General features: G+C 50.9%; 3 protein-coding genes across 3 annotated transcripts in view; all 3 read left to right on the top strand.

Moving 5' to 3' along the window:
* The window catches only part of COL27A1 (collagen type XXVII alpha 1 chain), a 154,816-nt gene extending 148,333 nt beyond the window's left edge, over nucleotides 1-6,483 (top strand). The window contains exons 53-61 of the mRNA XM_062011295.1: nucleotides 668-703; nucleotides 1,664-1,681; nucleotides 2,070-2,105; nucleotides 2,441-2,467; nucleotides 2,707-2,772; nucleotides 3,165-3,333; nucleotides 3,499-3,608; nucleotides 4,397-4,615; nucleotides 5,722-6,483. Coding sequence (XP_061867279.1) covers nucleotides 668-703; nucleotides 1,664-1,681; nucleotides 2,070-2,105; nucleotides 2,441-2,467; nucleotides 2,707-2,772; nucleotides 3,165-3,333; nucleotides 3,499-3,608; nucleotides 4,397-4,615; nucleotides 5,722-5,868 — 828 coding nt within the window. The 3' untranslated portion in view covers nucleotides 5,869-6,483. The remainder of the gene's footprint in view (nucleotides 1-667; nucleotides 704-1,663; nucleotides 1,682-2,069; nucleotides 2,106-2,440; nucleotides 2,468-2,706; nucleotides 2,773-3,164; nucleotides 3,334-3,498; nucleotides 3,609-4,396; nucleotides 4,616-5,721) is intronic.
* Nucleotides 6,484-10,283: 3,800 nt separating this feature from the next.
* Nucleotides 10,284-12,777, top strand: LOC104555814 (alpha-1-acid glycoprotein 1). The gene is made up of 6 exons (XM_010199392.2): nucleotides 10,284-10,456; nucleotides 11,070-11,212; nucleotides 11,440-11,510; nucleotides 11,870-11,971; nucleotides 12,196-12,296; nucleotides 12,502-12,777. Exons 1-6 carry the CDS (start codon nucleotides 10,304-10,306, stop codon nucleotides 12,568-12,570), a joined length of 639 nt encoding a protein of 212 aa, XP_010197694.2. The 5' UTR covers nucleotides 10,284-10,303; the 3' UTR covers nucleotides 12,571-12,777.
* Nucleotides 12,778-13,525: 748 nt separating this feature from the next.
* LOC104555813 (alpha-1-acid glycoprotein-like) lies at nucleotides 13,526-18,768 on the top strand. Its single transcript, XM_062011907.1, is given in 7 exon segments — nucleotides 13,526-13,664; nucleotides 14,156-14,298; nucleotides 14,898-14,971; nucleotides 16,013-16,123; nucleotides 16,863-16,966; nucleotides 18,651-18,734; nucleotides 18,736-18,768. Coding segments are annotated over 7 exon segments (660 nt in total). The 5' UTR covers nucleotides 13,526-13,553.
* The last annotated feature ends 1,614 nt before the right edge of the window (nucleotides 18,769-20,382 follow it).

Below are 20,382 nucleotides of genomic sequence, written 5' to 3'. Positions count from 1 at the left end.
GGCCAGCAAAAGTAAATCCCAGATCCTACTGTAAAGAGGGAACCAAAATGGGGCTTAAGATGAGGAGCATGAGAGAAGTGCAGGTTTAGTCTCTGGCTGCACCTGTAGTTGCAGGGAGATGGTTAGCTTAACAGTGAGGGGCAACTCTACCTGAGTGCAAGTTAGATTGGCTCAGAGTAGAAGACAAGAATGTTATTGCAGTTTTACAAAAGCAAGCTGCCAGATTTTCCAAAGAACTTGGCCTGAGGGGGGAAAAAACAAAACAAGAGGAGAAAGAAAAACCAAAACCAACTGTATTAAACTTGGAACAGCTTGGTTCTGGGAAGTGTTGGAAATCCCTGCCTGCCCCAAGATGCCAAAGGCACTGAACACAGACTGAAGTTCAGGCCGGTGCTTCATAAAAGCATGAGCATGAAGCTGCTCAGAGTTCAGTACAGAGGCTGCTGCTGGCAGAGATGAAAACCAGTAAGAAAGATGAATCTGGACATTACCAAAACATTCAGTAATGGCTTTTTTTTTTGCCTTGGGATGTGTGGGCCAATATGGCAACCTGGGCTGATCTGTTGAGAGATGCACTTGGGTCCTTGCAAGGAGTTTCTGGGTGGCAATGCATCCCAGCAGTGCAGCTTGCCAACAGTCACTGATGCCACCTCATGTGCTTTAACAGGGGCCCAAGGGAGACAAAGGCAGCCGTGGAGAGATGGTAAGTGTTGGTCGGCTCCCCTGGGTGCATCCTGCTGTCAAGAGGGTCCCTCTGAGCACCTGAGTCACGCTGGGCTCTGCTGCACCCACTCGGGCTCTGGCTCATCAGGGCCCCAGGAGGGCAGGACACACACAGCTGTAGGTGTGTGCACACAGGTGTGCAAATACACACCCACTCTGCTGTCAACATTGCCATTCACTTCAAACCCAATTACCTAGCAAAAGCTGACACTTTACCCTGTTGGCTATGACCCGTGGTGTGTCCAGGAACCAGACACAGTGAATGGCAGCTCAAAAAGCCCCAGGGCAAGGGCACAGGACCTGGCCAAGAGCTGCCTTGCCTGGGAGCAGCCCCCACAGCTCAGGGAGCAGTGCCAAGGTCTCATTCTCACCCTCTGCTGTTCCTCTGGTGTCCTTCTGGAAAGAGCTGTGGTGGGCTTTTACACTTTCTTCTAGCTCCTGGCTGTTGTCACCATACAGGGGGTGATGGGGTGTGCTGGATACGTGGTGTTCATCCTCCTTGTTACCCACAATGTGGGTCACTGCTCTCCAGGTTCTTCCTTTAGCAACCAGTGTGGTTGTTCCTGCCTGCTGGGGCTTGTCCAGGCCCAGCACACACAGCTGTGTGGCTACTGCAGGAGGCAAGAAATCCCAGTGAGGATTTCTAACAAGCCAGAGTGCTGCCTGTTTCTTCTTGCTTACCATTCTCCACCTCAGTGAGCACAGCACAGTGTGCTGGTGGGAATGTGAGCCCAAGGGCAAGAATTTCCTGGTGTGGAGGCCATCAATACCCTTTGCTGCAGTAACCTCACTGCTGTTGATAGACATTGTTGGGCCCCTGTTTTCACTGTCCCTCCAGTGCGTCACTCAGGCACCCTGGGAACAGCACACAGACGTACAGGGAGGTTTTGGTTTATTAATAGGCATCTTCTAACAGTTTCTTCCTTTTATTTTTATGCAGGGTCTGCAAGGTCCAAGGGTGAGTATTCAAACTTACTTTTTCTGATACATCTTGTATTTAAATAAGGCAGTTGCTTTTAGCAAAGGTAAAACTGCAGGGAGGGTGATTGTGCCCAATTGTGCAATGTGATAAGTGCCTGGGGGTAAGGCATTAGTGAAAGTTAAGGAGCTGGAGCAAGGGATGTAGTAGGAATGGACCAGGTGCAAATAGATGCACCCAGAGCTGGGAGATAGATGGAGAAAATGGGGCCACCTCCTGTCTCCTGAAGGATTCAAGGGTAAAGATGCTGTAAGATGGCAAAAATGTGGAGGATTTCAGCAGGGAACAGATTCATGCTGGTGACAACCATGAGAAATGGAAATATAAACTGGAGATGCTTCACTAACTGATGCCACTCTGTCTTTAGGGTCCTCCAGGCCCACGAGGACACCCTGGCCCTCCGGTATGTATATGTGGAAAGAGTTCAAAGACAATACTGAAACAAGCTAAAATTATTGCTGTGAGACTCTCCGGGGGGGACAGTTCACTCCCTGGAAGTTGTAGCTTAGCTCCATTCCTCGTATGCAAAAACATCTTTGTGAATGGACCAGTGTTTCTTGTGCTTTAGTCCAAACCATCTCCAAATATTTATAGGGACAGCATTGTTGCTTCTCCCACTCATCTGCATTGAGGGACTCCAGGGGAAAAGAGGATTTCAAAAGGACATAAGTGAATACCTTTGTGATAGTGACTGCCCATCTCTCTGGCTGCTGACACTGTTTTTGCTTTGCTTTCCAGGGACCACCAGGAATTCCAGCCTCATTTGTAAGTTGCTGTTTTCTGTATGTTTGTTAACGATAATAAGTCATACAGAGCCAAGGTGCTGATGGGACATCCAGAAAGAGCTGCTGGGACCCTGAAGACACATGCTCAGGTCCAGCAAGAGATGCTGTGTTAGCAGAGCAATGCTTGAGTCACAGCCCTAAACTGAGAAGCATTTGCTTGCATCAGGGCACATTCAGCTTCTAACAATCTCAGTTATCATCTTTTTCCCCTTCCACTAGCAACAAGATGGCTTTGGGGCAGCTTTCCAGACACTCATCGACATGAACACTGCGCTCAAGACAGAGGTACGAGAGTGGGTTTGAACTCACTGGTCTTCGCAGGAGCTGGAGGCTGAGAACGGTCACAGTATCACTTGTTCTTTCTGTGTGCTTCAAGTTTACATGTACAGAGTTCTCATTGGTCACTGTTCTTATGGAGTGTCTGGGGTTCATGCATGCAAAGATCCAGTTAAAGGATCTGCTTCTGCTTTGTTACTCATTTGTGAAGCTTCAGACGTCATGACTTTGCCATCATGACTGCCAGTGCTTCAGAGATGACACATTCAGACAGTGCAAGGGCTGCAGCTCACTGGATCCTGTCTTTGACCCATGGACTTTTTCCACAGATAAAGCAGAAACTGCTTACAGCACCTGGTGCCCTCCAAGGTACATCTGACTTCACCTTCTTTTCTCTCCAGGGTTTCCAACATCCAGACCTTCTCATGCTGGACCATGGAGGGGAGATCTTTAAGACTCTACACTACCTCAGCAACCTCATTCAGAGCATCAAAAGACCCCTGGGAACCAAGGAAAACCCTGCACGCATCTGTCGAGACCTCATGAACTGTGAACAGAAGATGAACGACGGTAGGAAGCCCTGAGTGTGCAGGCTGCATCCTCCGTAGGGGCATTACACATGGCCCAAGCTGATCTCCTGGGAGCAGTAGTGCAGAAATCAACACTTTCCTTTTCTCAGTCACAGAAAAGTTTAAGTGTCTTTGTTAATCATCTCTGAACCTTCAATTTCTTCAGGTACCTACTGGATTGACCCAAATCTTGGCTGTTCCTCAGACACCATACAGGTCACCTGTAACTTCACCAATGGTGGACAGACGTGTCTCAGCCCCATCACTGTCTCCAAGGTACAGACAGCTTGTCCCCAGCATGGCATTTCCCATAGCACCATCACAAAATGTTTACCCAGAGGTGTATTGTCCTGGTTCACCACCCAATGAGCCCTGTGACACAGCACACTGCTCTCTCCTCCAGGCAAAGGTACTGTAGCTTTAACACTCTGCTCTCATGCAGTAAAAAAACAACCCATACCTAAGATTGTTATTGACTCTTGTCAAGACAAAGCAAGTACATTTCCAGCAGTGTTTAATTAACCCATAACCTTAATAGAGGCCAATAATTTTGCAAACACGCTGCTCCCAACTGCTTTGTTGAATTAGCTTATGTTCAGGTCACTCTTGCATTTTGTTTTCTGTCACCTGAAAAAGTGAGGTCAGCTTAAATACACAAGTTTCCAGTGAGGTTAATGCTACAGGATTTTTCTTGAGGAACCACCTGTACCAAAAACACCAATAACAGTACCTGGGGTCTTCTGCAGATGAACTAGAACCTGCTGCTTTCCTTCTTTGCAGAAGTGTGTATTGGATTCAAAGCTGATGTTATTTTCCTCCCACTTAAGGACCTGCCAGTTTGTTCTGATACATAAAGGACCTGTTAGGTCCCCACAAAAACTTTCCAGATTGACTTGGCCTCTGGCCCTTATGCCCATACTCACGCCAGGTCCAGTTCTGGGCACCTGTGCACAACCTGAAGCAGAGCACAGGGACCACCTTTGCTGCCACATCTTGCACAAACCCTCTGCCTCCCTCCAGCCCCACTGCAGGGCTGTGCCCTAACATCTCTATCACCTTCACAGCTGGATTTTGACATCGGTAGAGTCCAGATGAACTTCCTTCGCCTGCTGAGCTCAGAGGTGGTGCAGCACATCACCATCCACTGCCTGAATACCTCTGTGTGGCGGGAAGGCTCCTCTGAGAAGCCGTCGGAAAAAGCCGTGCGCTTCAGGGCCTGGAATGGGCAGGTGTTTGAGGCGGACGGGCAGCTCAGGCCAGAAGTGGCAGCTGATGATTGCAAGGTATGTTGCTGCAAAGGAGGGGAGAGCTTGCCAGAAACATGCCAGGCTGAACCCACCCAGGGCACCTGAAAGGCCTGAGTTCAACCTCTGCTGCTTTTTCTACAAAAAAAAGGGGGAGAAAGGCCTAGTTTACACATTCACCACTTTAATTTTCCAGTCCATGCTGCTGTAGCAGCTCCTGTTAAGTAGATGGCCTTCAAACAGAGTGTAAAAATCTCAGTTCCAAAGTTATACATCAGGAGTAGCAGCGGTTCGATGGCAGAAAGGGAAATTGCCAGCCCAAGGTGCTGACAGCTGGCTCTTGCCCTGTCAGTAGCCGTGTGTCTGCACGAGGGTTTGCCAGTGCCCTTTCAAGCTCAGTTTCCATCAAGTCCACCTGGATAAAGGGTTCCCCAAAACGTTTAGTAAGCCTCAGCCCAGACCTGCTCAGCCCAAAAGGCAGCCCCTTGTCTTGCTGCCCGTTCCCGAAGGAAAACACAAAACAACCGAGGTTGTTTTATGCGGTGCTTTATTGAGGGCCCTAGGGACCTGAGGACTAGTGTCCAAAGTCAGAGCCCCCCCCTTCCAGGAAATTTTACAGGGTTTATATACTTTTCAGAAGATGATTACTTCATTGTACCTACGTGCTGTTTGCTAGTTTTCATAAGGTTTATTATTACATTGTACTCTTTCATGTAATTTCTTTTAACTACAAATCTTTTCATTCTGTCTAGACACATGGTCACAAATTAACAAATATTCATCCAGCATAACAGTCCTAGGAACAGCAGATTATGTTCTACATGCTTCAACTGTCTAAAATACAGTAGATAACAACTGATAATCAGTAACAATTTAATAATTGATCAGTAACAATTTCCTAAGACATTCTTTGCTTGATTACACAGAATGTTCAACATGCTTCACTAATCCCTTTGATTCTCTAAACATGAATGTACATGGTCATATTTCCAACTAGGCCTTTATTTAGACCTTAACTTATTTTATGCTGCCAACAGTCTCAGGGAGGGATTTTCAAGCGCATACCTCATAAAACACATCCCTTTCCAGCAGGATCTGTCTCCCCCTTAAACAGCTTTCCCTGTCTTTCCCTCCCCTCGGCACAGATCAAGGATGGACAATGGCATCGGACTCGCTTTTCGTTTCGGACACAGGACCCTCAGCAGCTGCCAATTGTCAACATCTACAACCTCCCCCCATCCGAGCCAGGACAGCAATATCACCTCGAGGTCGGCCCCGTGTGCTTCCTTTGAACAAAGCCATCGAAACCGGGCTCCGAGGCTTTGACCTCCCTGTTTGGCCTATGTCTTTACACAGGCTCTCCCACCTCTCTGCAGCAAGGACAGCTGGGCTGTGTCTCTTGGGTCAATTCTTGCTCTCTGGCCCTTTTGGCTCAAGGTCTCAAAGAACCCGTGGCTCTAGTGAACTCAGCAGATTGTTGAAAGGAGGAGTGACAAGGACGTAGGGGAAGCGGGTGTCAGTCAGGACGTGAACAGTGAAAAGGGACCAGGGGACTATAGACATTGCAAGTGGTTCCACACACAAAGCTTTTTCCATGACCAAAGAAAAAAACAAAAGAACAAACAAACATTGAGAGAAACCTCAAGCAACTCGCAGTGTGTGGGGTTGGTTTTTGTGGTTCCGCTCCCCCCCTCACACCCCCCCACCCTCACCACCTCCATTTTGTCTTACGTGGTTCAGGAGTTACCAAATGTTCTTTCTATTGAAAAGTGATGAAAAGACAGAGCTTCCCTCGCAGAGTGTGTCACCTGCAGGTGGCCACGTGCTGCATCAGGTCTCCCAGGCGGAGCTGCACGTTGCATCTGGCTGCTCTGTGTGCCGGAAGCATTTTGATGTGCAATATTAGAAGAAACAAAAATATATTATATTATATTATTTAAAGCAAGAAGGAAAAGGAAAAAAAAACACTAAAAAAAAAGGAAAAAAATGGAAAAAAAAACCAACTAAGTTCCTCCTTCCATGGGTGAGTTGAATCAGCATCTCTTGTGTGTGGTGTTGGGGTAGGGGAAAGTCCTGAAGCCAAGAGAGGGGGGAATGGAAGGAGGAGAGGGGAAGAGATTGGTGCTAAAATAGAGAGGATGGGCTCGTCTGATTTGTTTCTACCTCTCACTGTGAAATCTCTGGTGCTCTTAAAAAAGTGTGTTATTTTATATATATGACTTTATTTAAGGTTGTGAAGGTGCTACAGTGTCTTGCCACAGACCCCCAGATAAAAAGCAAACAAGCCCATAGACCATCTCTCTAGGAAGAGAGGAGGTCGGGATCTACAGCTCAATCAGTCACTCACCTTTAAAGGGATCCCTTAATCACCACGAATGCCAACAGCTCAAACCGTGTCCAAACGAACTTCCAGCACAGTTTAAAAGCAAATTTGGTTTAGTTTTGTGTTTTCTCTTGACTCAGCACTTCACTGCTTTGGGAGGGGAGTGAGGGACACAGCTCCTCTGGAAGCCTCGAGCCTCAGAACGAGCTATTTCCGTGTAAGTAGTTTTGCTGCCGTTCCCTGGGCTAAGCTCATATTTAAACCCAGCTCTGCAAACCCTTCTGTCTGGCCCCTCTAAGACTGACACGATGGTACCTTGTTCCAGAACCCAGCTGGGCTTGGAGGGGTTTGGTTTTGTTCAGTTTTGTAGAAATTTAGTCTCTGTATGTAAATTTGGAGGACTTTTTTTTGTTCTGTTTTTTTTTTTAAAGAGGATAATTCTGGTAATCTTTAATTCTATATAAGGAATAATATTGATGTAATCAGAGCTGTATCAGAAACGCTTCAGTGCCTGTTTGGAGTTTTCATGTCTCACATGGACTATGGAGTTTATTTTTTTGAGGGGAAAAAAAAAAAGAAGAAATAATTATATGTGAGTGTGTCTCTCTCTCTTTGTGTATTCTTTCTTTTTACTGCTGCCTGCTGGTCAGTTTCCAACAGCCATTGGAAAAGGTTAACAAGATCTGTCCCAGATACCTCACCCCCCATCCCAGCCCTGCCCTGCCAGGGATACCTCACCAATACCTCACCCCAGCCCGGGCCGGCTCGCCCCGGCACCCCCAGGACAAACCTCTCCAGCTCCCTCCCTCTCCTGTCCTCTCACCGCTGCCTTTGTGTGTTTCTCAGCCCTGGAGTTACCGTTTGTTCTCATTAAAGCTTTTTGTTTTCTTTCCTTTTCTTTCTTTTTTTTTTTCTTTTGGGTTTTTTTTTTTGGACTTTAAATAAATATTTAAAACTGAGGCAACAAAATGTAACTCTGCTGTGGAGTTTTTGGGGGTTCTTTTGTGTGAGAAACTAAGTGGGCAAGAGGTACAGAACTACCCTGTTACTCAGGAGTGACGATGATGATGGTGTGACAGCTCACAGACCTGGCAGGAGGCTGGAGTGAGGTGGGAGTGGGTCTCTTCTCCCCAGTAATGAATGACAGGACAAGGGGAAATGGCCTCAAATTGTCCCAGGGGAAGTTTAGATTGGAACTAAGGAAGAGTTTTTTCCCTGAGAGGGGTGTCAGCCCCTGTGCCAGGCTGCCCAGGGAGCTGGGGGAGTGCCCAGCCCTGGAGGGATCCCAAAGCCGTAGAGATGAGGTGCTGAGGGCCAGAGATTAGTGGTGGGCTTGGCAGGGTGAGGGGGGAGGGCTGGGACTCCAGGAGCTTCTAGAGCTTTCCAAACAAAACAATTCTATGACCCCCAGGTGCTCAGGAAGTCCAACCTATACCCCAAACCCCCTTCCTCTGGGGCTGGTGACAGCATGACTTGCCCAGCCCTCAGCATGCTGCTGAATGCACAAGGCTGGGATCCCACTGGCTCCCCACTGCCTGATCCCAATGTGCATTCCTCACCCACCTTCCCATCCTGAGGCATTGCTGGGGAGCAAGAACAGAGGAAAACTGTACTCATTTAAAACCAAAACCAAAGAGCTGAGCTGATGGTTTCCATTGCTGAAGCTCAAATCACATCTCAGCTGCTCCAAACTGCTGGGAAAAAAAAAGACATTTCCTTGCTTAGGAGGTCTCCTGCCTCAGCCTAAAACCTCATGGCCATCTCTGCCACACATGTGGGAGACAAGCCCCATGGGCTGGAGCCAGGGGAAGAGGACATAGGGGTGACCCCCCCGTCACACCGTGCTGGGGAAGCTGCCTGGGCCAGTCCCAGGTTGCATCAGGGGCAGCGGGAAGAGGTTGGTTCACGTTTGCTGCCCTTCCCAGCAGTGCTGGGGGGGGCTGAGGGACATCCCCCAGCTCAGCAGGCACTGAGAGATAGTGCCAGGGCAGCTCTGGCAGTGTCCTCAGAACCGGCTCAGCTGGGGCTGACGGGCTCTCACCTGAGCCAGCCCTTCCCGAAACAGCCCTGTGGTCAGGGGAAAAGCAAACACGTTCATTGAATCAATCAGTGCCCTTAATTACACGGGCAAAGCTGGCAGAGACATGAGAGACTGTTAAATAGAGAGATTCTGCAGTTAAAGCTGCTGTAATTGAGTTTGTTGAAAGCCTGAGCCCACACACACACAAATTCCTCCCCTCCAAGTCAAGATTTATCAAAAAGGTCCCTACCAGTTACTTTATAGTACTTAAAATAATTGACTGTGTATGTTATCAGCATCCACAGCCCAAAGGCCACTTCATCACAGCAAGGCTGAGCTGAGACAAGCAACAAGAGCCATCAGGCTATCAGCACACAACAGAGACCTCAGCTAGAAAGGGTAAAACCCCCAGATTTCATGGCTTAAGGGACAGCCTCCCCCCAGAGAAGCTGTAGAGCAAGACAGTGGCACCACTGGAGAGATACTTTTTTAATGGTTCAGCTTATCATTGAAGCTCAGAATGGTCTGGGTTGGAATGCACCTTTAAAGGTCACCTAGTCCAACTGCCCTGCAATGAGCACCCCAGCAGGTTGCTCAGAGCCCAGTCCAACCCCACCTTGAGTCTTTCCAGAGATGGGGCATTTAGCACCTCTCTGGGTGACCTGAGCCAGTGCTTCATCACCACTGTCATCATAAAAAAAATGTCTTGCTTGTATTTAGTCTGATTTTTCTCTGCCTTTAGTTTAAAACCATCACCTCCTGTCCTATCACTACAGGCCCTACAAAAAAAAACCTGTGGCCACTCCAACAGCTCTGTGTGTTTCCTGCTCTGGGGAGTCCCAGCTTGTAGGGGCAGAATCCTGCTTTGCACACCCAGCTGCAGAGCTGGGTCACAGCTCCATCCCCAGCAGGACCCACACAGCCTCCACCTCACTCTGCTACTGAGAGAACACATGAACCCCAGCACTAGCCCCATGTCCCAGCCAGCAGCGAGGCCAGTGCAGACCCAGAGCACTCCCAGCCCTGCAGTGAACAGCCACCATCCCACCATCCCCCTGGGGATTCATTTGCCCTGTGGAGAAAAGCCACAACCAAGTGCTTTTTGGACTCCCCCAACCTCCAAGGCCTCCAAACACACCTGGAGCTGGCCAAGCCCTTTGCCAGTCACCCGTAAAATTAACTGCAGTTCCGAGAAGAACTCATAATGGTGAAATATGGGGCTGGGTTGGGGTGTTTTTTTCATCATCTCATCTGCTGAAGAAGTCCAAACTTTTGCATGTTGAATTTCCTCCTCCTGCTATTGCTTCATGCCTGAGCAAACAGCCCAGCGGGGCTGGGGACATCCAGCTCTGCAGGCAGTCGTATAAAAGGGCCAGAGTGGAGGATGCAGAGGTCAGAGCAGGAGGTTCCTCAGGTCGGCAGGGCAATGCTGGGCTCCCTCACCCTCCTCCTGGGGCTGCCACTGGCCCTGGGCACCGGCACCCGCAGCTGCGCCCCGCTCATCCCCGTCACCTTCGACAGCGACACCATCCCTGGGGTAAGCCCTCTGCCAGCCTCCCCTTTCCTATCAGCATCGCTCCCCCTTCCAGCTGCAGCAGGCTATGAAGCCAACCAGCAGCTCAGCACTTCTCTTGCTGCCTGTCCATGCTTATTCTCCTTAAAAATAACCCATCAAGGCTGCTGCCCAGGAGCTTGGGGAAGGGGTGAAGCTTTGCAGCTCTGCACCCATAATCTTATGATCAGGTGCTTTCCTGCTTCCCCTTCCCTGTGCCTCACCTCTCTAGCTTAAATCCTTCAAGTGGTGGGGACTCAGGTCACAAGTCTCCATTGCAAAACCCTTCACTGTACAAACAGCATTTGGTCCCTTGGGATATTGAATGGGAGGGAAGCAATGAGAGCTGGGAGCACAGCAGGGGCAACACATCTGCAGAAACAAGGTGGCCATCCCAGGAGCCAGGGCACCACCTTAGTGGTGAGAGCCCAGATCCTGCCCAGGGTGGCCACCTGACAGGGATGCTGGTGGCCCCAGGACAGCTTCTGCTTTCACTGACATGGTGCCTGCAGGTGACCCCAGCATGGTCTCCCCAGCCTTTCCCTGCTCCTCTCCTCATGGTCCCCCCAACCTTTCCCTGCTCCTCTCCTCTTTGCAGCTCCTGGGACCATGGACCTACATCGTGGGTGCCTCCAAGTACCCACCTCACCTGGAGGAGCTGAAGGCAGTGAAATTTGCAGCCTTCTCCTTCTCTCCCAGCAGCCACGAGGATGAGCTCGATGTTAACGAAGTCATGAGACTGTAAGGACAGGGATTCACCCTCTCACCCAGCTCCCCAGGGGCATTTCCACCTGCTGCTGCCATCCTCCAGGCTGGGACACCCCCACAAATTTAGGGCTGGAGAGCAGCTATGCCAAATGTATTTAAACTCTGCAGCCCAGCTCAAGTTCTGAGTTCCCGGGGTCTGGTTGGGGCAGGTTTTTTTTGGGGAGGTTGTATTTGCCCCATCTGACCTCTTTGCCCCACAGGAACGACACGTGCGTAGTGAGCAACACCAGCAAGATCCTGATCTTCTGGAACAACTCCACCCTGGCCCACGGTAAAGCCCCAGCTGCAGTGTGGGGAGGGCAGGGGATGGGATGGGATGGGATGGGATGGGATGGGATGGGATGGGATGGGATGGGGACTGCAGATGCACCTTGCACCCTCCCACTTCTGCCCCCGTTATTTGGCACCCTGAGCCCCCAGCACCTCACCTTTTACACCTAAAACCATGTCTGGAGGTGGAAGGGGGAAAATTCCTTCCACTCCATGCCACAGGCACAGCGGCACTGTGGGATCAGACTGGTTTCCAGTGGGACAAGTCTCCCAAGATAGAGACAAGCAGCCCTCCCAGGCTGAGCCCCAGCTCAGAGCAACACTCACTAATGGGGTCCCCCCTCTCCCTGTGCCTTCCAGTCGAAGATAAAGTGTATTCCATGGCTGAACTGATTCGAAGTGACAAGGACCTGCTGATCCTGAGGCACCTCAACACTGACTACCCAAGCCTGAGCCTCTCAGGTGAGTGGCTGCTGCCCTGGAGCTGTGAGGCACATCCTGAGCCACAGGCAGCCCCAGCCCTCGTGAGCAGGGCAAAATGCTCCTTTTTCCCCAATGCAGAGGGGAAAGAGGGGGGTGGGCAGGCAGTGATCTCCTCATCCAGGGAACACCAAACAGCAAAGCACCTCCTAAACTCTCTTGTTTCCACCCTCTCTTCTGCTTTTACCACCCCGTTTCCCCGACAGCCCGGACACCCACTGTGAACGAGGAGTACCTGGAGGACTTCAAAGCCCACCTGCGCTGCCTGGGCTTCTCTGAGGAGGAGATATTCGTTACTTCTGAGAAGGTACAAATCCTTGGCCAGGGTGGGTGAGTTCCAGCCCCAGCCACCCGCGGGGATGAGGGTCTGGGGGGTGTAAGATCGATTCCCCTCCACAGCTGCCCCTCTGTGCATCCCCTCTCCTCCCCAAGCACCCACCCCAGACACCCCCGGCTCTTGGGGTGGTTTTGGAGTGAGGAGGCACCAATGGCTGCTCTCACCTCTCCTACAGGATGCCTGTCCCCTGCCCTGGGAGAAGGCAGAGGAAAACAAAAGCGACGCAGAACCACAAGTGGTGTAACTCAGAGCCAAGTCATCATCATCATCATCCTCATCATCCATCCTCATCATCCTCCAGCCCCTCCACAGGGACCCCTGTGCCTGCTGCCCCAGCTGGGCTTAGCTCAGCCTCAGGACTTTCCATCGAGGTTTTGTTTTTCCCTCCTGGATGAAACTCCAGTTTCCCTGTAATTGCCCAGACCTGAAATAAATCCCTGTGTTACAGCCACCTGCCACCTCTCACCGGGAGCACTTTCAAACCAAACCCCACACGGCTCCACCTGCGCCGGGAGCTTGTGCAGGGATCACAGAGTGACACTGCACCTTCCCCTCGTGTCTCCAAACAAGGGAAGGGGAAAAACCACCACCCAGGGCCAGACTGGGGAACCTGGGGATGCTCTGCAACCAGAGAAGAAAGGGAAAACAGAAATAAAGCCAGAAAAGCAGGTCCCACGCTGCATGGCAGCACAGGGATGGGAGCAGGACAAGGCAGCCACCACCAAAGGTACATCCAGCAAGACAGGGGTGGTCTCCTGGGGCCCTTCAGTCCTATTCTTACAGACAGTTTTGGTGAGGAGGGGGAAAACACCTTCCTGCCAAGGAAGAAGGTGGCTCTGTGAAGCCCCTGGGTTCACCCAAGGTGGGGGGCAGCTGTGTTTGTGGAGAAAGAGACAACTACAGTATCTGCTTGTGGGGAACAAAATAAGCAAATCTAGGGCAGATTGAAGTGCAGCAAGTGCATCCCCCCCATCATCCCAGGCCCCACCAAGGGGCTGCCACTTCCAGCGCTCACCGTTGGCAGCCACAGCCAAGGCCAGGGCAATGCGGAGGCCGGAGCCAGGCACACGGCTCCTCCCTGAGCAACGTCCCCTGAAGGAGCCGGTTGCATCACCAGCACAGAGCCAGAACTCCCCACCCCCGCTCCCCACAGAGCTGCAAAGGCAAATAGCCCAGCGAGCACAGCCCTTTGGTCTGTGTTCACTGGCTTCTGGCTCTCAGGCAGCCATGGCCACCGCCTGGGTCAGGGCGGCCGCCATCCTCAGCCTCGCGGCCTTGCTGCCCACCGCTGCCATCCCCTGCGGAGCTCCGCGCTCAGGCAACGCCACAGCGTCCCAGGTAGGGGAGAGCTGAGCCCTGGGGGGCTGCCCCACTCCAGCAGCGAGTTTGTGGGTGCTCTGCTGAGCCTCACTGTCCCCCAGGGACAGGGGAACCCTCCTCCACAAACAAATCTGGAACGGGAAACATTTACTTGCCGAAGCATCCTGAACAACGCAGTTTTCTCCTGACTCCCAACGAGTTCCAGAGGTGATCACAAAAGAAGGGGGGTTGGCTGGGTAATTTCTCCTGGAAAACGCCTGTAGCAGCACAGGGCTGTCCTGGCTCTGCCACCCCACACCAGAGCCAACACCAGCACCATTTCCCAATCCCCCCCTTCAGCTGTTTTTTCTCCTCCCGTGCATTTGCACATTTCGTTTTGCTGCTGCTGGTGATGTGCAAGAGAGAACTAGATGAGGCCTGGGGTGAAAAATGGAGAGTGGAAGCCTTTTCCCCAAAGCTCCCCCTGCAAACCCCACAGCTCTGAGTGCCCTGTCCCTCTCTCCCCACAGCTGCTGGGGACATGGCTGCACGTGGCCGGGGCTGCCCAGTTCCCCCAGCACCTCCTGGAGCTGCTGCTCATCGACCACGGCCACCTCCACGTGGAACCTTGTGCCGGCGGGCAGGAGCTGCTCATCACCCAGCATGTGGCTGTGTAAGATGCCCCAGCCCATCCCCTCCCACATGCTGCCCCTCAGCCATTTCAACACAAGCGATGAGCAGAGTTTCTGGATTTCCCAAGGACAGAGTCTCTCCTGGATGTTCTGCGCATACTCTCCCACCTCTCCTCTTCCTCACTCCTTCTTTCATTCACTTATTTCAACAGTCCTCAGGCTTTAGGCAAATTTGGCAGGGCACAGAGTTCTTGCAGGCACCGAGCCCTGCAAGTGTGGGTGCTGCAGGACACAGGCAAGGAGAAGATCTCTCTAGAGAAGACCCCTCCAGAGGTGTCCGTGCTGCAGCTGTAACTGCTGAGCACCCAAAGCCTCACTGGGTCAGACTTTAAGGGGATGATTTTTTTCTGTGCCAACACAGATGGTTCTTTGCACTTTCAGTTATTTTAGAGTGGAAAAGGTCTCAGCACCAAGGAGCCAGAGCAAGGCTGATACCAGGAGCTGCAGGTGGAGGTCAGATGGATGCAACAGAGAAATGGCTTAATTGTAACAGTGAGAGCAATTAACCCTGCAGAGCAGGCTGGTCCTTTCCAGCCTGTTGTGGGAGTCTGCATCACCCCCTTTCCCTCTCTCTCTCCAGGGGGGACCAATGTCTCACCAACAACTCCACCTACTTTGAAATGGCCTCTGGTACCGCCACGCTGGTGAAGCACGGTGAGCAGCACAGCCATCAGGGTTATCACCCAATCTGGTTTCTGGATGGGCTGAGACACACAAAAAGGGCTCATATCTGTGTTTTACATCATCTGATGCATTTTATTCCCGGGCCATTTTGCCCATTTTAAGGCCTCAGTGGACTCCAAATGGCTTCCCAGGGCCAGAGGCACGCTGGGGATCGTGGTCCCACCATCAAACCTGCTCCTATCCTAGTAGGGGAAAACCACCTCATTTGTAAAGTTATTTCACAGTCCCTCAGGGAGAGGAAGGGAACATTATGGCAATGAATTTATGAAACTTTGTTCTGAATCATTTCCTCCTCACTGAGGAAATGGAGTGAGCTGTTTGGGGTGGGAATTGCAAACCCCCTGAGATACAGTCTGCACTGACCAACCAAGGCAGCATTGCTGTGAGCAGGAGACAGTTCCTCCCTGTTTTTGCAGCCCCTCAAAGCTGCAAGGTTGGGCACTCAGGGTCTGGCATTCCTGCTCACACCTTGAGCCATGCCAGCACGTTGTAACAGCAGCACAGGAGCTGGGTGAATTTAGCTCCTTCCATAGACTCAGGGAATCAGTTGGAAAGGCCCTTTAAGCTCCTGGAGTCCAAGCCACGACACCCTGCCAAGCCCACCACTAACCCATGGCCTCAGCACCTCAGCTCCAGGACTTTGGGATCCCTCCAGGGCTGGGCACTCCCCCAGCTCCCTGGGCAGCCTGGCACGGGGCTGACACCCCTCTCAGGGAAACAGTTCTGCCTCAGCTCCAATATCAACCTCCCCTGGGGCAACTTGAGCCCATTTCCTCTTGTCCTAAGGAAAGGCTTTTCCTTTTGTCCAACATGGGCCTTGTTCCCACCCCAGGCCCAACCCATTTAAGAAACACAATTCAAATAAACCAAGAGCTGAATAACACACCCCATGTCAGGACATTTGTCCTCACCCACTGCCAAGCCCTGGATCCCAGGGGGCTACTGGCATTGTCCATACCCAGGCTGTGGTTTACAGTCGCTTTTTCCAACCCTGACTCTGTTCTCTCAAAGCCAAGACCCAGCAAACCATAGGGATGCTGATGAACCTCAGCTCTGAAGACATTTTACTCATCCAGTACCAACTGCAGAGGGAAAGGACGTATTCAGGACTGTATCTCTATGGTATGCAAACTCCATCCTAAAGTAACTTACACCTATTGTGGGATACCAAAACACTCATGTAAAATTATCAGCTAAAACCACACAGCAATGGGGTTTCAGCAACAGTCAGTGGTTTTCCTGAGGCTGCTGCTCCAGGGGTCACAGGAGTATTTACAGATCCCATTCAACTCTAAATCTTTTGGCAGAGTAGATGTTAAAGGCAAATCCATTTTCACCATAAATATTCAAAGAATAAGAAGCAAACATAACACAGTATCAATGTCATTGTCAAATCTCAGTATTTTCAAGTCAACCATGATCTTTTGGTAATTGCCTCCCAAAGCAGAGCATGTGGCTTCACAGTACTGGCATGGGCAAAGTCGATCAGATCTACCTACAACCCCATAAAGTGCCATTTTAGGCTTCTATCACCCAGCTGAGATGCCAGGAAGTTGCTTCAGAGACTTTGAAGATATGTATAGAAAACCACCTCCATAGTTCCTTACTAAGACAACCCTGCAACCTCTTCAAAGAGACAGAGATGGTTGGGGAAAGGTTTAAAAAAAAGTGAAGCCCCAGGTTGGTTTTGTTCTGATGTGTTCACCATGGGGCTGAGAGACCCCAGCAGAGACCACATCCACAGCAGGCATTGGTGGGAGCCCAGAGAAGGGAAGCAGCAAGGGCAGGGACACGGCACAAAGGGCCATCCTGAGGCCACTGGTTTGTATTTAACACCTGGCAAATGCTTCTCCATTTCCAGCCCGAAACCTGAGCATGAGCACAGCCCATCAAGATGAGTTTGAGCACCACGCCACGTGCCTGGGGCTGAGCAAGGAGCAGATCATCTACGCACCATGGAGAACGGTACGTGGCTGCTGGCGGGTGGGAGAGAGCCAGCAGAGCCACCCTGAGCAGGGCTGCCTCCTGCTCCAGCTGCCAAACTGAGGTCTCAGAGATTTTCAAGGTGATGGAAACAATTTAGGGGACTAAAATGTAGGTTTGCTTCACCCACAACGGCGATTTAAAGCAACACCCTCCCCCCCAGAGATATGTGACTCCCTAGAACAAATACCTGCACCTGAGTAACTCCAGGGAGAAACCTGGTAACTGCCTGCCTCCCCCTGCCAGGGGGAAGATAGCTAAAGCATGGGGAGTTACCTGAAATTCCTGATTTTACCTTGAAATCCCTGGTTTTACCCTGTAACTCCTGATTTCCACCCCTGGGAGCTGCAGCAAGGGGCAGGGGTACCAGGGCCCTGGGGTGCTGTAAAGCCTTGCTTCAGCCAAAGCTTCAACTATTTAAGCCGTTAAAACCTCAAGTTGTTTTCAGGTTGGAAGTTGCTTTTCTAGGCCCCAGGGTCTTGTGTGAGGAGCAGGTTCACAGCCTGGCTGGCTGTGAGCAAGGCTCAAGAAGGCTGCCCAAGCCCCTTGCTGCCACAGCACAGAGGCTCCCAGCCCTATGGGACACCCGGAAAGAGGCAACAACATCCACTCCCACAAAAACAGACTTTTTCCTTCATTTTTTCCATTGAAACATTAACCAGGCCCAGCTCTAACTTCTGCCACTTGATTTAGAACATTTTATCCTTTATATGACCAATCCCCAGGACAGCTGGATGAAACTTATTTCTGTAAAGCAGAGGGGGAAAAAAACCTTACCTTTTCCTGTCCTGTCCATCCATTCCTGTCCATCTGCTTGTCCACAAGAGACTCTCAGATTCGAGCAGTGCCCCACTCCAAGCTGGACCCATTGCAGCCCTGACATCTCTTGGCCTCAAGATGATGCTTTTAGGAATATCCACCCCAGGTTCAAGGGAACTGAGGCCAGGGGCACAGGCTGAAACCCTGACAGAAGGGCAGGTCTCTTCTCGTTAGGCAACAAGCAGCACTTGGAGAGCCCAGCTCCTCCAAATTAACAGCTGGATCACATCTAAATTTGGGCAAGACAAATTACTCCCAGAGAAAGACAAGTTGAGTGGAATCAGCCAGAATTTCATTCTTACAAGCCCTGGCATGATCACTGTTGGCAGAGAAAGGGTTTGGGCCCAGCTGAAAGGTAGAACACCACATCTAGGGCATAAAACAAAACCAGTTAAACAAACAGAGAAAAGATTTTGGGACTTTTGTCTTCAGGCTGAAAGAAACAGACATGAACAAAGCACCAGAGCAAAGACTCACATATGCCTGTGTCAGCCTGAGGCAGCAGAACTCAAACCACACTAACTCTGAGTGCCTGGGAGCATGAGCTTTTTACTTCTCAAAAAGCTTGAATGCCCCTTTCATTCAGAGCACATTTAGTGACCTCCCAGCATGGCACAGCTTTGCCCCAGAAACCTGGCTTCCTCTTCACAGCAGAGGTGTGGAAAATTACACCAGCAACAACAACGTCTGTGATGGGGCAACATGGGGAAGCCCAGAGCTTCTCTAGGCCCTCTTAGACCTTTAGTCACACAAAAAGGAAACCAAAACCACTCCTTTCTTCAGAAAATTCTCTCCTGCTGGTGCACTGACAGCTCAACTTAATCCCCCTTTATTGTTCTTTTGGAAGGAGCTGTGTCCAATGGAAGAAACTGAACAAGGGAACAGCCCAAATGTGGAGCCCTCGGCCTCAGCCACGGCCTCATCTCCCCCGGGGCACCTCCCGGCCCGGCAGCACGGGCAACTAACCCCAAGTTAGGCAATAAATGTCTTGTTCAAACTGGATGCTTTTTGTGGCTGAGAAGTTTGGCAAGTAGGAGTTCGGAAAAGACGGGAAGTGGGGCTTGCAACAAGAAACAGAACACACAGTTCACCGTGTGCCATTCAGCTGGGAGGGGAAGAGGCAGCCTTAAGGAGTCAGGACGCGAGATGAGGCGACACGTGGAAGGTTGCTCAGGGCTGACTCAGCCCTCGTGGGCAGCTTCACACCGAGCTCCAACAGCTCTGCTTAAAAAAGCAGTACTGGAGGAAGCAGTAATAGGGCTAACCAGGAGAGGGCAATCATTAACTATTTTAAATGAGCGTGCCGAGCATGTGATGAGGAACTGGAATACGTGGAAGGCTTGAAACGTCTCTTTAACGGTACAGTCTGGGGGGAAGTGGGTGCATAGCTGGAAGCAACCACCCATTTCTCTGGACAGCAGCTTGACTGGCAGAAGTAACCAATCTGGGGCAGATGCAACCAATCTGGGGCAGATGCTCCTGCCCAAACCCTTTGGGCCAGGTGAAAGCTCTCAGGCAATATTCACCCACTGCCAAGGTTTGCGACATCACATAGCAGTATCCACAAATCACCCTCCTGCTACAGAGGGAGGGGATGCAAACCCTGCAAACCTCACCTAGTCTAGGTGGGATTTTCACTTCTCCAGAGGGAAAAAAAGTCATGTTTCCTTGTTTCCCAACGAGCTCAGTACTGTAGAGGCAAGGAGGTTCACACCCCAGCCTCAAAGGGAGGGGAGATATCGCTAAGTGCTCTGAACATGGAGTTTCAAGAGACAGCTTTTGCTGTGTGGCTGAAGAGTAATTCAGTCTCATCTCTAACCTAATAATAAAGCACTGAAAATCTCTCTCTTCCTTAAAAAGGAAGCAAAGGAGAAAAGCTGGCAGGAACACAGCAGAAGAGAGCTCTGCTCCAAACCCTGCAGCACCGGGTGCCCTGTCCCTCTCCCGCAGCGCTTGCTGGGCAGGGTTCTGGAGCTGAGCCTTTGGCCCGATTCCTGTAGCAAAAAATGAATTTAACAAGGTCGGGTACAGTCAATTCCCTTCTGGGTCTTAGGTCACAGGTACCTTCAGACACATCTTTATCAGCCTGTGACATAAAACATAACCCACAGCTGAAGGAGCGAGACAGTTAAAGGGTAGGTGAGGGCAGCAGTGAGAGGGGATGCTGCCAGCAGCCTTCAGCACTGCAGTCCAAGAGTGTGTGGAGAAGCATCTCAGCTGACGGAAGCTGACACCACTGGAAAGCCACAGCTCAGATTACAAGTGCCTAGACTTTATGAGTAGATTTATAGCTGAATAAAAGTCTTGGATTACAGTCAGAGACAAAGAATCAGCAAACCCAGTCTGGCCCTTGCAACAAGTTACCCAAATCACAGGCTGCTTGTATGGCTCCTGAACAACCTTCAAGGATAGCTCCTGGCTTCTTGTTTGTTTGTTTGAAGTAAAAAAAATGTACAAAGCCTTCCTTCTGAAAGCCTTACACTGCCAGGTTCCTTCAAGGGCATAACTGGACTGCAAAGTTTCCAGCTTCTCTGGGAAACTCCTTTCTGTGAACTTATGGACACTGGACAGGCAAAGTC

The sequence above is a fragment of the Colius striatus genome, chromosome 19 (assembly GCF_028858725.1).
Source record: "Colius striatus isolate bColStr4 chromosome 19, bColStr4.1.hap1, whole genome shotgun sequence".
Classification (NCBI taxonomy): domain Eukaryota; kingdom Metazoa; phylum Chordata; class Aves; order Coliiformes; family Coliidae; genus Colius; species Colius striatus.
The sequence above is the reverse complement of the archived record's forward strand: the minus strand, read 5'-3'. Positions and strand labels throughout refer to the sequence as shown.

Coding starts and splice junctions, on each gene's coding strand:
- LOC104555814 (XM_010199392.2), top strand. CDS start 10,304: ATGCAGAGGTCAGAGCAGGAGGTTCCTCAGGTCGGCAGGGCAATGCTG. Junction 11,213..11,439: donor GTTAACGAAGTCATGAGACT/GTAAGGACAGGG, acceptor TTTGCCCCACAG/GAACGACACGTGCGTAGTGA. Junction 11,972..12,195: donor CCCAAGCCTGAGCCTCTCAG/GTGAGTGGCTGC, acceptor TTTCCCCGACAG/CCCGGACACCCACTGTGAAC.